The 15,640-nt window shown below is 39.0% G+C and overlaps 1 protein-coding gene across 1 annotated transcript; it reads right to left on the reverse strand.

The window, feature by feature from the left end:
• Window positions 1–1,234: 1,234 nt before the first annotated feature.
• Window positions 1,235–15,113, reverse strand: LOC148425394 (metalloreductase STEAP4-like). Its single transcript, XM_088411111.1, has 9 exons — window positions 14,886–15,113; window positions 14,689–14,796; window positions 14,335–14,405; window positions 12,632–12,716; window positions 8,299–8,577; window positions 5,883–5,977; window positions 5,645–5,798; window positions 5,387–5,557; window positions 1,235–1,526 (listed from the first exon to the last, which is right to left on the reverse strand). Exons 1-9 carry the CDS (start codon window positions 15,111–15,113, stop codon window positions 1,266–1,268), a joined length of 1,452 nt encoding a protein of 483 aa, XP_088267237.1. The 3' UTR covers window positions 1,235–1,265.
• Between the last annotated feature and the right edge of the window lie 527 nt (window positions 15,114–15,640).

Here is a 15,640-nt window from a genome sequence, read left to right on the forward strand (position 1 = left end):
CTCTCGACTACTCTTATCAGCCATTTTTTTATTACCCAGACTCACATAAAAGTTCCTTGAAAGAGGAGTTACGTCATTAGACAACTAAAGTTGATGTGTCCATTGATGTGCATTTTTTTTACACAAAAACAGTTGAGTCAATAAAGGGGACCAATGTGTGTTATAGTGTATTTTTTAACCAATGGTTTACACTCAGAAAGAATTGGATCATAAACAACCTTAATTCCATCAAAAGGGAACAAACCCAATTTTTTAGTTAATAATTTTATCAAATCCATTTTCAACCAACATTTTTACACTCCAAAAAGTATTGGTTTAAAAATAGCCTAAAGGGAAAAAAAAAAACAACAACTTATTTTTTAAGGTTTTCATTTCTTTTGGTTCCAATTTGGATTATTTTTAGCCCAACTTTTTTCAAGTGTATTTTTCAGTTTAACCTTCATTTCTACACTCTAAAAACAAAGGAGTCAAAAGTAAATCAAATCACGCCAAATGGGGATAACCCAAGTTTTTAAGGCCCCAGACTGGTTTTTTTTTTTTTTGTGGAAAATAGACAAACGGACAGTTAAGTTCAATCACATTGAACACGTTTCACAGGCAGATTTATGATGTCAAGTAGAGGATAGGGACAGCGCATCTCAAACACTTAACACGCACTGATTTGTATGACAACACACTGCAATGTTTTTACACTCTGTTTGCTAAGCTGTCTCTCCTTGTAGCACCAAATTAGACTGGCTGAGGTGCGTTTAATCAAACCAGCTGAGGGAGAGTTGTCACACTGGGGCGACCACTTTATTCTAATTTTGTGTGTGCAGTGCCCTTGAGAGGGAGGAAAGATTTGGGCAATGAGAATCAAGCAGCTTCGGGGATGCTCCACTTGGAGGGAGAGGAATGGAAATGATTGCCTCTGTTTATCAAAACAATGTGTGTCATCCAGGGATATAAGTCTATTTTTTGACGCATTGGGTGAGAGAGGAACATCAAGCACATAAAATTTCACAAAGCTCAGAAAAAGAAACATTCGGATCCTCGACAGACTGCCTGTTTGGCTGAACTTGGCTGACTGAAATGCCGCAGTTGTACTCCGAAAGGTCTAAAAGGTTTGGTGATGTTCTTTACCCCGTGGAAACCCTCAAATATTACGAGAATGAAGGAAAAACAAAGAAAAAAAAATCAACATTACTGATGAAGAACGTTGATGAAAGAGTTCTCCAACTTCGATCATGCTGAGTCCACCTCGGATGAAACCAGAGGTCAGATGGTCACAGGTTTGTAGCCTTCCTCTCGCCCGTTTCCACGCTCGGGGCCCTCTCCCAACCCTGTCGAATGCGGGTGAGAGTTCGATCCACGCATGGCAGCAAGATCAACATTTTGAGCACCAGCACCACGGAGGGTACAATCAGACAGAGCATGTAGCCTGGAGGGGTGTACCACTTGTACGTTGACGGGCGGAGGAATTTATTCCAGCCGTATATGTAACCGTGTGCCGTGCATATGAGCAGGGTAAGGTGGCCGAGTTTGGACTGTAAGGGGAAAAAAAAGACAAAAAAGACATTTAACTCTCCCCCAAAGAATACAGCTACACAGAAAAAACATTTCCATTTCTCTGTTTGTTTTTTGTTGTTGTTTTTTGTTTAAGGGGCTAAAACAAATCAAGTGGGATATTTTGGAATGTTTTCTTTTCTAGAATTTGTGTTCATTGTTACAATGTTACAGATGTAACCGGCACGGGCTAGGGGATAACATGCATATACCGCACAGGCTGGGGTGAAATGGATTTGAACTCAGGTCCCTGACCTGTGAGGCGGATTTGAGAGATGAAAGAGAGAGAGAGAGAGAGAGAGAGAGAGAGAGAGAGCGAGCGAGAGAGAGAGAGAAAGATATAGATAGATAGATAGATAGATAGATAGATAGATAGATAGATAGATAGATAGATAGATAGATAGATAGATAGATAGATAGATAGATAGATAGATAGATAGATAGATAGATAGATGGATGGATGGATGGATGGATGGATGGATGGATGGATGGAGTCGTTCTCCACTTTATACCTGATTTAATTACCCATGAGGAGCATCTGCAGTGCAACCTTCATTGCAATTTCCTCATTCATCATTAAAATTAAGAGCGTTTCAAGGTTGTTTTATTGTTTCGGCATATGAATATTGCATTGCTTGCAAAGTCCCCGAAAACTGAAACTATTAAGTGAAAGTAAATCCGACACAACACACGGAGGAATGTTGAAAACAACCTTGCCAAATTTGAATGAAAAAAAATATGGCCATTAATTCTCTCTGCTGTATGGGTCACTGAAAGTGCCGAAAGCATTCTGCATTCAATTGTACTGTCGATAAAATACCATTAGAGCTGAAATGATTGAGCAACTATTACTAACATTCATCCTACTAATAGAATTATAATAATAATTGCAATTTCAGCCTCTCAACAGTAAATATAATCTGTGTTTTGTCCTCCATCTAAGCAGAGTGATCTTAGTCTTGAATTAAAATAAAACATTAACGGACATTTGCTTTTAATTTAGAAAACAAAACAAACTTTTTTTTTCATATCTTTTTTTCTTGAAATATTTGGCATAAGAAGGATCTAAAATGGCTTGTGAATTAAGAATTACGTAATTAAAAGATAAAGTACTGACATATTGGATTGATTATTTTAAAATTGATTACTTTATGCACTAAAAGAACTAAAGGTACTCATGCTTAAGTAATGAATTACTTTAAGAACTCTAGTACAACAGTTAAAAATCCCATTAGGTACTGAATTACTATTGTAATCATTACTTTAGGTACTTTAGTACTGAAATACTTGATTACTTCAGGCAATTACGTTTGAAACAAATTATTTTGGTGCTAATAAAAATAAAATAATTGATTACTTTAGGTACTAAAAGTACAAAATCAATCATGATGATCACAAACAATTACTTAGCCAAATTCATTACTTTAATATTTACTTCATTTAGTATCATCCATTTTAGACCTTTTTTTAGGGCAAACACTTGAAAAAATTAAACAAGCTATAAACAAGTAACTTATTGCCTGAAAGTCAGCTGGGATAGGCACCAGCCAGTCTTGCGACCCTTGTGAGGATAAGCGGCTATAAAAAATGGATGGCTAGATGGATAAACACGTACATGGGATAGAATATCTGGACTCTTGAAAAAAAAAAACAAACATAAAATTATATCTTTGGAAGTGAATGAGTTAATAGTGTTCTGGAAAACATCAGCAGTACAGTTACCAAACATTTTTTATGACGCTTCCACCTTGATCATTTCCACGATTTCCAAGAGCCCGGAAGAAACTGGATGTCAACATTCAAGGCCCGCCCAGGTAATTAGAATTTGGCCAAAAAGTTCAGAAGCGAACCATTCTCAGTCAACATGGGGAAAACAGGGCATATATTTGAACAAATAACATCCTGTATTACACGGTGCAAATGCGGCTCATCAGATGTGTTTTTGTCGATGGATAAAACTACTCCCCTGCTGACTTCATGAATAGAAATTGTCACATTAAGTTTTATAGAGAAAAGATTCTCTTAAGGTTTCCTTCCACAGCTGTTACAGAATAATTGTTTTCGGGACCCGAGCGCACTCCTGTTGTTTGGTTATTGTTAATCACTTAGTAGAGAATGTCTCGAGCACAGAAGAACACTTGATTGTTTTACAGTTGCCTCATCGAATGATAACAATGAAAGATTTTATTTTTAATCACAACAGAGCTGCAAAACCTTTGGCGTCATGAATATTAAAATTGGACGCATTCCCTTGTTGACAAGCGTGATCGCGGCGATAATCTATGCAAATTGATCTCAGTTGCGTCGTCTTTTTCTCCCCTACTCAAAGGATCAATTATCTTGACCTCCGTTGCCGAATATCTTTTCCCATCAGTCCATCTGTGCACACACGTAGCCGTGACCTGTATTAGCAAATCTGTTCACGTGGGATTATACCTGCTATCATAATTCAGTTTAATGAATAACTTAACATTTAAAATGCTGAGCTAAAAGCAACCAGTCATCCGTTGTGCACGCCTGTGTTAGGGAGCTACCTAACTAGTCACTTGGGAAGAAAGTGCCCGTGACGCATTGCTTTTACAGCACTTTAATAACTCAGATAAAAACTTGGAAATAATTACGCTTTATCTAGCGGGCCCTAGAAAGAGATTTTACTGATAGGAAAAAGAGGATGAGGACAATGGTACTTGGGAGCTCTCAAAAACTTTATTTGCAGTACACCCTGCATTGTCTCGTCTACTGAAAAAAAATGATGATAATCTTTGCCATCTTTGAGTCTTGCTGATGCGTGTCTTAGGTCTAAGATTAGGTGAAGTGAGGGTGTGCACAGATTGGCCAGCACGCCCCTGATTGCGAATAATTACGCTTAAAACCTTTTGTCATGGTGCTTCAAAAATGTTGTCCCGGTGACCTGTGCAATTTGGTGTTTGTGAGTCGGGACCTTTGGAATTCGATGTTTAGGTGATTTTAAACGCACTCGTAAGTTAAATGATGCTACTTCTAAAACTATCCATTCATCCATCCATTTTCTAGAGCCGCTTATCCTCACAAGGGTTGCAGGCTTGCTGGTGCCTACCACAGCTGGCTTAATACACTTACGTATATTTTTTCCAGTTTAAGTAAAAAATATTTCATTAGCATAGCAGCTAATTTCCTATTGTAAGGACAGAACATCCAGTGGATGCTAATCTAACTGTTTATTCTCCTCTTTTCATAAAATAAGATTCCAATAGTTAAACAGAATAGCTAATGGAATGGTAGGGGTAAAAATCTAATCATTTCCCATCCCTAATTATGCCACCAAAACTTGCCATGCTGACAAACAAACGTAGAGCAAATGTAAAAATCTAGAATGCGATGAGCATTCAATAGAAGGCGCACTGAAAATATTAGCAGAATACTTATGTGAATCATCAGATTGATTTTTGTACCCATGCTGTATCATATTTCAATCTGTTATGTGTTCAAAACAACTTCAACTTCATGTTGACCCAGCTATTTTTGTCATGATGAGATCTGTCTATTTGATTATACTTGGGTGAATCACATGCCTTGGGCACATGCTGTATTTTTATATAAAGACCAAACAAGCAATGAGTAAGTCCGTGAGGTCTTCAAAACTACTTCATCACATGGAAACCAAACTAAAAAACTCCCACTGTTTCTTTTATTATGCCTTGTGTTTAATATGCTCTTGATTACACTTTTATTATGAATAGGCGATGGCGGCCACTATTAAACTCTCTTGCTGTCCCTGTCAAATAAAAAGCATGTACACATCTCTTGATTTTTGGCTCTACATTTGCCAGACACCATAAAAGATGTGTAAGTGTGCTCTGACCTGAACGAAGCTGAACTCCCTCCAGCTGAGCGAGCCTCCCACAGAGGGCAGCGACGTCAGGCCGAGTAGGACATAAAGAAAGAAGCCCAGGATGCCCAAGACGTAGAACGAGTCTGTTCCCCATGCTTCTGTATAATTAAAGTCAAAGGGGGTGGTTTTGTTGTTCTTCATCTGAGGGGAGTGAACGAAGGAGGAGAAAAGCCTTAACGATTTCTTGTACAGTAAACGTGGAGATCATCTAAAACCACTGTACCGTACCTCGTCCACCACACGGGAGATGAGTTTATGTCTGACCGAGTAGCGGATAGGAATAATGAATGTATAGATGGCGTGGAGAAAAGCAAAGCCCAAAGCGACCAGGCCCATTTGCTTCCGACACAGCATCCAGCGGTCCAGCCAGTTAGGGAAGCGCCTACGCCACACGAGAGATGGATGAAGCTTTGAGGAATGTGCAGAGGACATTTTGGAGCTTCCTTCAAATGACGAGATACTTTACTTGTACTTGGTTCCTCTGTAGAGCTGAAAGAAGGCGGCTATAACACCGGGCAGGTAACACAACGACAACATGACCAGCGACACGATGGGAAACACCTGAAAGATGGCGGCGAAATTAAGAAGCGCATCGCAGTCAACTCTCGACCGCTGAAGCCAAGCGAGTTAACCGCGGTAGCATTATTGACTCGGGCAAATTAACCGAAATATCCCATTCACGACACAAAGAACGAGCCGCTGAGATTGAAAAGAAAATGCTCTATTTTTTCATCAACGTGCACAGGCAAAACGCCGACTTTGTTACGATGTTACAAAATGTTAGTTCAGAGTGACCTTCAAGTGAAGAAGTCATTGTATTCTCGGGACACCGAATCAATTGCAAGTGGCCTGCTGCTCCGCTTGCCTCCTACAAACAAAGCTGTCCTTTCATCCATTCCAAAGAAATTCAATAATTTGGCCTCGAATAAATGAACTGCCGCAGCCGCTTTTGGCCTTCAGGTGCATTCCTAACCATTGTTACAACTGAATGGTGTATGGTCATTCGTTGTCTGGCCAGATAAAATCCTCCTGAACTGACAGTGGCGCCCACGCTTCCATTTTTTCAGAACTTGGGATTTCTACCCAAAAAGAAAGCAAATACAATGGTAATACTTTGCATGTGATGTAGAGGCCGTGTGGAGGAGCTTTGTAAGGTCATGGTCAAATGGTCAAAGCGGAATAAAGCCAGTGGAAAAAAGATGGAGAGGATTCTCATTATTATATCAGGGTTCTGAGTTTATTCTCATAATTGTTCATTTAATCTAACTTTAAAGAAAGAATTCTCACTTTAAAGTCAGACTTCAGACTTTCTTCTCAGAGTCCTGACTTGTGAGACTTCTGAATGACTTCTGAAAAGTGAGAAATCGGACTTTAAAGTCAGAAATGTGAGAATTTTCATATATTCTGGACTTTAAAGCGAGAATTTTGAGAATCTTTAAAGTCTCTTCTGATGGTGATTCAAAGCCCCAAAATTCTAACTTCAAGTCTGAATTTAAGTTTGACTTTAGGTCGCAATTCTGAGGGAAAAGAGAAAAGACAAAAAACCTGTCCACCTAATTTTTCTTCACTGTCCCTCATTCCCTTCGGTAATTTGACCTCTTGACCATAATACTTCAAAGCTCCAGCATTCAGACTTTAAACTTCAAGTGGTCAGAAATCTGAAACTCTTTAACTCATTCAATAACAGGGACATATTTTCACGTTTTTTAAGAGTCCAGACATTCAATCCTAGATACTTAAGTATTAAATCAATACTTAAGTATTTAAGTATTGATTTAATACTTTAATATTTAGATAATTAAGGATTGATTTAATACTTTGGGCAAATCAATATCATATTACTTCAAGATACTTAAGGATTAAATTGATACTCAACTATCTAAATATCGATTTAATACTTAAGTATCTGGAAATGAATGGTCTTAGTGAACTTACTGTAAGTATTGATTTAAGTCTTAGGTGTCTGGGATTTAATATCCAACTCTTAAAAAACGTCCCTGGCATTGAATGAGTTGAAATTAGAATCCTAACTTTACGCGCAGAATTCTCACTTCTGACTGATTTTTTATAGATTAATATGATAACTCTGAAAATAAAGTCAGAATACAGACTTCAAAGTGATAAATCTGACTTTAACATCAAACTCAGAATTCTGAGAATTGTCAAAGGGAAAATTGTGACTTGAATGTCAATGTAAGGTAAAAATTCAGCAATCTTTAGAGTCAGAATTCTGAGATAAACGTGAGAATCCTGCACATCTTTATTTTTCTTCACTGGCCCTAATTATCTTCTGCAATGAAAAAAATGCATCTGACATCCACCATAGACGCCGACTTAGCAGGCCTAAGCTCCGACCGACATTCTGCCTCCAAACTGTCGAATTTCAAGGCGCATGGTCAAGAACTCAACACTCAGAATGCTCAGGGTGGTCTCCCAAAGATGCAAACGCGAGCAGCGAGCTTTGCGCTGAAACAAAAATCAGGATATGTCTGCATTTGTACTCCGGCGCAGGTGTTCTCCGTCTATGAAAACGGAGCCCTTAAGGGTTAGAAAACAGAGGGGAAGAGTAAAGAGGCGCCAGTATGTACCTCAAAGGGCTTTAGACAAGAGAAAAACAATAGTAATGAGGGCACGGAAAATTGAGACGGTTGGCCTATCAGCAAATGGTTCTGCCAGCAAGAAAATAGAACATCTCTAGCTTTAGGCCCCCGTAGCTATCGGACCTATCCGCATGAACATATGGAGTCTACTTGTTTTCAAAGGCAACCTGATCAGTTAAATTCAAAAGCCTGATTCGTCATGACCCTAAAACCAAAAAGGGACGACACATATCTCAAGTCTCTCAAGACAGTTTCGCAAGAAACGGCTCAGCGACTCGTCACCTTGTTGGCTAAGGACACCATGATTCGATAGGAGATGTCCTTCCCCTGCTCCACGTAGGCGTAGATGACGTCTCTGATGAGCAGATAGAAAAAGAAGAAGGCGGCGAGGCCAACAGCAATTTGAAGAGGCAGCCTCCACTCGGGGAACAGCCTCAGGGGGAAGTCCTCCAGCTCCCGGGCGGCTGACAGAGACCCCCTGTCCAAAACGGTTAGGCCCATCTTGGTGGCAACATCCGCTACAGCCTGCTTTGCCTCAGCACTGTTGCCGCACACGTAGACCTGGGGAAAGATTTTCTTTCATATTAAAGAAAGAGTCAACAATAGCTTCAATGTTGCAACGAAAACATGTTTTAGTCCGCTTCGTGTGTTTCATTATTTTAGCTATTATTTTGTAGGTTTAAAATGTATTGTAACTGACTCAAAGTGCTTTTGATGTTGGCTACTAGATCTCAATAGTTATTGTATTTGCTTGTTTTTAAATACATTTACAAAAGAAAATTATCTAGTTAACGAAACAAAAACTATCTAGTTAACTTAACAAAAACAAGTGTCTATCATTACCTTAAAAAAAAACTGAATGAGAAGGTGTAGCCTAACATTTGGCCTGTAAGCATATATTCTTGCTGTCTATGATGGTGGATGCTTTTACTTTTACTTTATAGACCAATCACAACGGCGACTACTTTTCATGAATATCTTTATCACGTCTTACTGTCTCGTATCTTGGCGGGGTACAATGACAGTTCATTCGGGCTGATGAATTCAAAAAGATCAAAATGTATCTGTGAGCTTCCCTTAAAACAAGTCAGTAGAAATAGAAGTATTTTCATGTTGCTGCCTACCTGCCGGTTGTTCTGCACGGTTGCTCATAATTAAAAGATCTTAGATGAGTCACGCACTGTTTGCACATGACACGGCGATGCACTCTGACTTGCGTTTAAAAAAAATGTATATATATATATATATATATATATATATATATATATATATATATATATATATATATATATATATATATATATATATACTGTATATGTGTGTGTGCACTCTTTCCCTAATCCCATCCCATTTCTATATCTTGTCATGCTGGCATTTATGATCAAACATACTTTTCCAAGATAAGGTGATTAAATGTGTACGGTATTTGTTTGTGTGCGTGGGTGCGTGCGTTGTCAGGGGTTAGAGCGGGTGTAGGAGGAGACAGAGAGGAAAGTTTGACAGGCAAGTCAACTGAGCAGTTTTCCCCCAGGTATGTGTAAGTGGACCGGGCAGCCAGCCATGTCTCCTTACATTACTGCACTGTAACAGCAGGGGACAGCCGACAGACTAAATCTCCATCTGAATGTAAATGTGACACGATCACAAAAACACACAAAGAGGGGAAATTGTCCAATCAACTTGCTATTATGTCATCCTGACAGCATTTATGCATCAAATATACCCTTTGTAGTAATAGTATAAATGTTTATAATAATTGGTTAATTGATCTTTCTATTGATTGATAGATTGATTCATCGTCCTTAAAAGCCATTGAGACAAAATAGTGTGCGTGACTGGGTTGCTACCAGCAGACATAATATTCTTATTTTTAATTTGCTATCATTATTGTATGTTTGTTCATCTATTTATACTAGTGACTTGAAGTGGCAGAGAGATGATCTTGAAGTAGACCCTAAAAGGTTTTGGTGTATTTTTTGCTACCATTTACTGTGTACAGTGAAATACTTGATGATGAATCCTCACAAGAACATATTGGATTTGTGTTTAGCTAAACAGGCCCAAATTTCACTCAAGAGGCCATCACAGAAACATAGTCTAATTGCCATCTTTTCCGACCAGTGACAGACAATAAGACAAGTGTTCTTACTGCTATAATATCAAGTCAAATAAAAATTCTTATTATCAGCTAAACCCGAGTGATTGGAATTGCCGTATGCACCTCTAACATGGATTTATTGTGTCCTTGAGCAAGACGCTGAAACACAGAGCTTCTCCCTGGCTGCGACGAAAGCGGTCCTCTGCTTGAGTGTGGATTGGAACAATGTGTGTTTGCTGTGTGATTGGTACTATGCACTGGACAAAAGGAATGAGTCAAAATGCACCTACAGTATGTTCATCAGAACAAAAATTATTTTTAATCATTTACAAATATACTGTATATAGATGTAGTTTTTTCAGGCATTCATAAAATTTATGACGGAAATTCCCACACGAAAGCCATCTTAAGTAGTATAATTTGGATGTTGATGAAAGTTTTGGGTAAAATATCCTGAAAAATCAAACCTGACCTGACAAGTGCGGTGACAATGCAGCATGGGGCTTCAGCATATCTCCATCCTTGAGCATCGAGGGTTTTGGCTTGCTTCTTGATTGTTTTGTGCTTTCTCGTGATGAAAAAGTGTGATAATTCCATGAGAACCGGAAATTGAATAGACTGTGACTTTTAGACTTCTTTTCTGGCTGCTCAGTACATTACTACAGTACAATACTTTTGAAAGCAGTTACACAGTATAGTGCAAGAACACGTTTGAAAACATGATTTTAAAACCTTCTTTATGAAACTTCTTTCTAAACAACTAATCGTAGAAAAAGAGCATTGTTTGTAACCTGGATTTACATGCATTTATACTTTATTAGTATGTTTTGTTGTAATGGGACTTTTGGCACTTAAAGCGAGCCGAGCATTTAGGAGTCTTTTTCACCTAGACTTGATAGCTGTGATAGCTTTTATCATCCATTATTATCATTCATTTAATTAATTTATTTTTAGAACAATTCAGAGCATCATTTACTCTCCAATCAAAAAAATTTCGAATGGTAATGACAATAATTCATTTATTTAACTGATTTATACAACAATGGGGGTTACCATGTTACCACCTGTTCACCGCCAACGAGGCATGGACACCCCCCCCCCCCCCCCCCCCTTACATAAGCACTCACACCTCTCCACCCTCTACTCTGCTGTGTAAGAGTGCTATTAAAATATTTTTTAAAGGATCATGATAATATGATGCCATCCATGTACATTCTTCACGGAGCATGGAACCTGTCCACCTGCATCTATTTCTAATCCACCAATATTGCATTTACTCTACCTGCAACATAATAGACAACCTTTATGGTAGTCTAAAATATAGCCTATTTTTGAGAACCGAATTAGCAGGTGTGTCGAAGGGCGAGTTCGGCCACGTTCGGCGATACATCCAAATTTACAACCACACTGAACTAGCAGTACTTTTGGTAACCAAATTATTGTCGCGGTAATTAGCAGCGTGGCAACCATATGTGCGGTATGCTTAGACTTGCGCAACCCTGCCCTAAACACGTTCCACCAAGTCGAGGATGGACACAGTTTTTACACAGAGCGCATGGGTAGCTGTTTACCAATTTAGGGTATGATATCAATTGTGATTCGTCATTTTCTAGTGCTTCAAATAAACAAAAAAAAAGATGAATAAATAAATAAAAGAGCAAGTATTTTAAATAGCTCTTTTTAGTGAATGCTTTGTGAATAAACAGTTCCCCCTTAAAGAGCCACAAGTCCCATCAGTATTCAAAATATCTTTCTTTTGAATCAATCACTCACGACTGACACAACACGCGATAGTTAAGAGTGTTAAAATGTTAAGTACATGTTGAGTACTTCAATGAAAACTTCAATGAAACTTAGTTGTAAATAGTACCACACTTATTCCGGGATTGATTCCTCCACCTCTAACTTTAGTTACATGACTGGTGGAGGAAAAACACTGTTCACCTTTTCAGAAGGAAAATGGAGCACTGCAGTGGTATCAGCATGAAGAGATATTTGTGGATGTCTGTGTGTTTACGTGTGTGCATGCTGCTTGTTTTTGTTGAAGAGGATTTGAGGCAGATTCAGGTTTGGTCTCCAGAGGTTCCTACATGTTTGTGTTTCCCTTTGTAGCTGTGTAACGGAAGCTACAATAAACACTAGTCTTTCAACTTTGTAACATCTTAAAATGTGTTAGCTTGTGTGTCTTTACAAGCACTGCCCTCGTTTTTGCCAGCATTGATATGGAAACACGGAAAAATCAATAACCTGCACTGGCAACTACAGGATCAATAAGGCATTGCAGTCAGACGCCTTTTTCTGCTTATTGGCTAGCACTATACAAGAATTTGGGGTTTCATGAAAACAGATTGGAGTGGGACACACCAACCGTTTATTATTATGCTCTAATATGCTTCAAGGGCTTGCTGCTAACAAAGGGAATAGAATTGGCCTTGCGCTCCCTCCCCTTTACAATTCCGGCTGTACCTCTGATTTTCCTACATTCCGCTCACACCTTTTCGCCCCCCCCCACCTCACCTGTTTTCCTGTCAGAAGACCGTTCTGCAGAGCCCAGGCAGACAGCGTGTTAAGGCCTTTCACCACATTTGCTCCAGGGACCATTCTGGAGAACGCACAGCAAAGACTTAAGCTGACATTTTTCAACACCCCTCACAAAAAGAGAGAGGGGGGAGAAATACAGAACTAGAGGGGCCTGAATGTCACAAATCAATGTCTCCACTTTGACTAAATCGAAACTCAGTGGGCTGTGGGCTGCCAAAGGAGATGGTTTCGTTTCTTCGGGATGCAGCGGGTGCCTTTTGACGTCTTGTATTCTAAATGGGCTTCTTCTATATTCTTCTTCTATATTCTTCTTCTATATGAAACCGCTTTGGATCGAAATATTCAACTCTTAGAAAAATGATTACATCTAGTTAGTGATGACATGAGCATGGGCACAACACTGGCAAAAAAAGTGATTTGAGGGGAAAAGTTGCATTTTTGAACACAAAACGTCAAAATCAACGTCAACACCCCTGTGTGATTTTACAAATATTTATGAAGTACATGCACAGCAATCACCTTTTGGTGGTTGGATCATCAACCAGAAGAGTTTTGATAAATGTACAACAGTACATTCAGCATCAAGGTCTCTTTTGTTATATTTTGTAGACACATATACCACAGGTACGGAACTGCTCCAAGTCAAGGTTTAACCTTGACAGTTCTGAATTTCTCGTCACCTGAATTTAATTAAATACAGGCAACAGCTGCTAGATTTTAAATCCATAACAGGTGGTATGGATAGAGGGTTGATAAAAACACCTCTTTCAATGGCTTTTTTAAGGGCAAATGAACAAAAAATGTTTGTTCGTTTTTTTTTTTTACAATATCGCTTCATTTGTTGTTCATTTGATTAATATTGCGTTTGTAGATTATGAATGAAGTAGCAAAATCCACTCATTTCTTTTCATATCAATAGGCAGCCATTTTGCCTCCTGCTGTCACCTGAAGACGACATCGAAGTTGGTCAGGGTTAACGGCCAACCATGGATCAGCTTGCCAATGCCACATGACCAAACTCAGAAAACAGGTACGTGATCGGCCGTTACCTGACCCCTGAGCAACTGTGATGTGATTTTCAGTCGACAAAATGGTAAAAATGTCGATGCATATTTTGTATTTGATGCTATAGTAATCAGAATGCCATTGTTAAATTTGTATGGATGTATAAAAGATATTATTGTTAAAAAAATTATTATTATTATTGTTATTATTGTTAAAAAAAATTAAAGGTTTGAGCTTCCCTTTAAAAAGATAAAATATAATATATGCTTTAACACCTGACTCAGACTCATTTTCTTAGTTTTCATTAAAACTGATTTAAATTCAGTTTACGTTATTGTTTTCTAAACATTTTAATGACATCAATCCTCTCAATAAACGTTTGATAGTTTCTTTCTTAGATAAAAATCATAATTGTTCAGAATTCCTGTAAAAAAGGAGAGATTACATATTTGGGCCGTGTCAAAAAGCCATGATTTTAACCTACTTTTTTTTAAGAGTCCTTCTTTTAAAAGTCCTTCCAATTACTTCAATCAATACTTTATAGAGGACTATGCTTCTGCACGCTCACAACCCAAAAGCAGTAAGAAAGCTATAGAGTTGAACTGTCAAACGGTCAGACAGAAACTATAAAATACTGTATTATATTTTTTTAAATATTCAGGTGGGACTCTTACCTCTGCAAGTAGGCAGCATTGGCTTCAGCATACATGTCTTTTTTCAAATTATTACTGAGATCCACCAACACCTGCGCAAGAGAACAAAATTTCCCACTTACATGTGATGTATGTTACTATTCTAAAACAGAAAACATGTTTATTTATATTATTCAATTAGCATCCTTACAGGATATGAGCGTGGTAGCTGCGGGCTCGGTTTTGACGAGAGAGCAAAACTAAGAACTCATAAATAAACGTGACACACACAGAGGAGTAGATCGTATTGTTTAAATACAGTAAATGTGTTGTACAGCTCTTGAGTCAATATTAGTTGTGTGTCATCATTACATAAAACACCGGCCATCAATTCACCTTTCCTTCCAAATAAGGTGCCAGCGTCTCCATGAATGCGTAATGTTCTCTGTGAACACAAATGAAGATGAGTCGAGCCACCTTGGCTGCCGCCTCATGGCTCATCACCTGCGAGGCACAAACGTTCTCCGTGTCGGATCACGATTTTCTCGCACCGTCATCCATTCCTGCAAGCTAACAACATTGCGTCGTTTCACCTGAGCTCCTTGAGGCAACGGGCCGCAGCTGTGAGGCCTGCGGCTGCCGTACACTACCCTGCAGCCCGTCTGCAGCAGGCGCAGGCCCAGGGAGCGTCCCAAATCTCCCGTCCCAAAAATGCACAGCGGCTCCTGCTCCTGAGGCGTGGACATATCTGATGCTCTTCTACCGAGAGGATGCAGGGATACGCTTTCTTGTTTGATTTCTTCTCCCGAAGACATTGTCATGTTGAAGCACGCTTTGGAGGCTCCGTTTTCCCGCCTGCGTTGTTATGTACTGTAGCTCTGCAACACGTAGAATTGCCCCACCCTTGCCGTCTTAAGGTGTACAGCAGCACGTGACAACCAAGTTGTGTATTATGGCTGTGTGATAAAAGTTGAGCCAGGTGAGGTTGTTTATGACAGCGCTAATCAACATCTCCCGGCACGTGACCTGGACCGTGAATTATCTCATTTGGTTTGACGCAACGCTCCGCCCTACAATCCATGTGGATAAACTCATTTTAATTGACACTTGGGCAACAAGACAGGGAGTGTTTTATTTTGATAGACTTTGAACAGTAATCAGATGCGATGGAAACATCAGATTTATACACTCCTCTGTGCATCTTTACTATCTAATGAGAGTCAGAACATGAGTTGTATCAATTATTTTCTCGTTGGAAAGATAGCAGGAGAACTCAGCCAAGGTTACGTTCGCTATTTGTCATCTTAAAATTCCATGTGAATCTCTCAGCACATCCGACAACAATGTC

Source organism: Hippichthys cyanospilos, chromosome 3, assembly GCF_059441005.1.
Source record: "Hippichthys cyanospilos isolate Australia breed blue-spotted pipefish chromosome 3, RoL_Hcya_1.0, whole genome shotgun sequence".
Classification (NCBI taxonomy): domain Eukaryota; kingdom Metazoa; phylum Chordata; class Actinopteri; order Syngnathiformes; family Syngnathidae; genus Hippichthys; species Hippichthys cyanospilos.

Bases quoted from the DNA above. Each gene is read 5' to 3' on its own strand.
- LOC148425394 (XM_088411111.1), bottom strand. From the start codon at position 15,113: ATGACAATGTCTTCGGGAGAAGAAATCAAACAAGAAAGCGTATCCCTG. The intron at 5,799-5,882 runs GTAAAGTATCTC...CGTGTGGCGTAG, and splicing joins TACAGAGGAACCAAGTACAA to GCGCTTCCCTAACTGGCTGG. The intron at 1,527-5,386 runs GTCAGAGCACAC...TTCCCCTTACAG, and splicing joins GGGAGTTCAGCTTCGTTCAG to TCCAAACTCGGCCACCTTAC.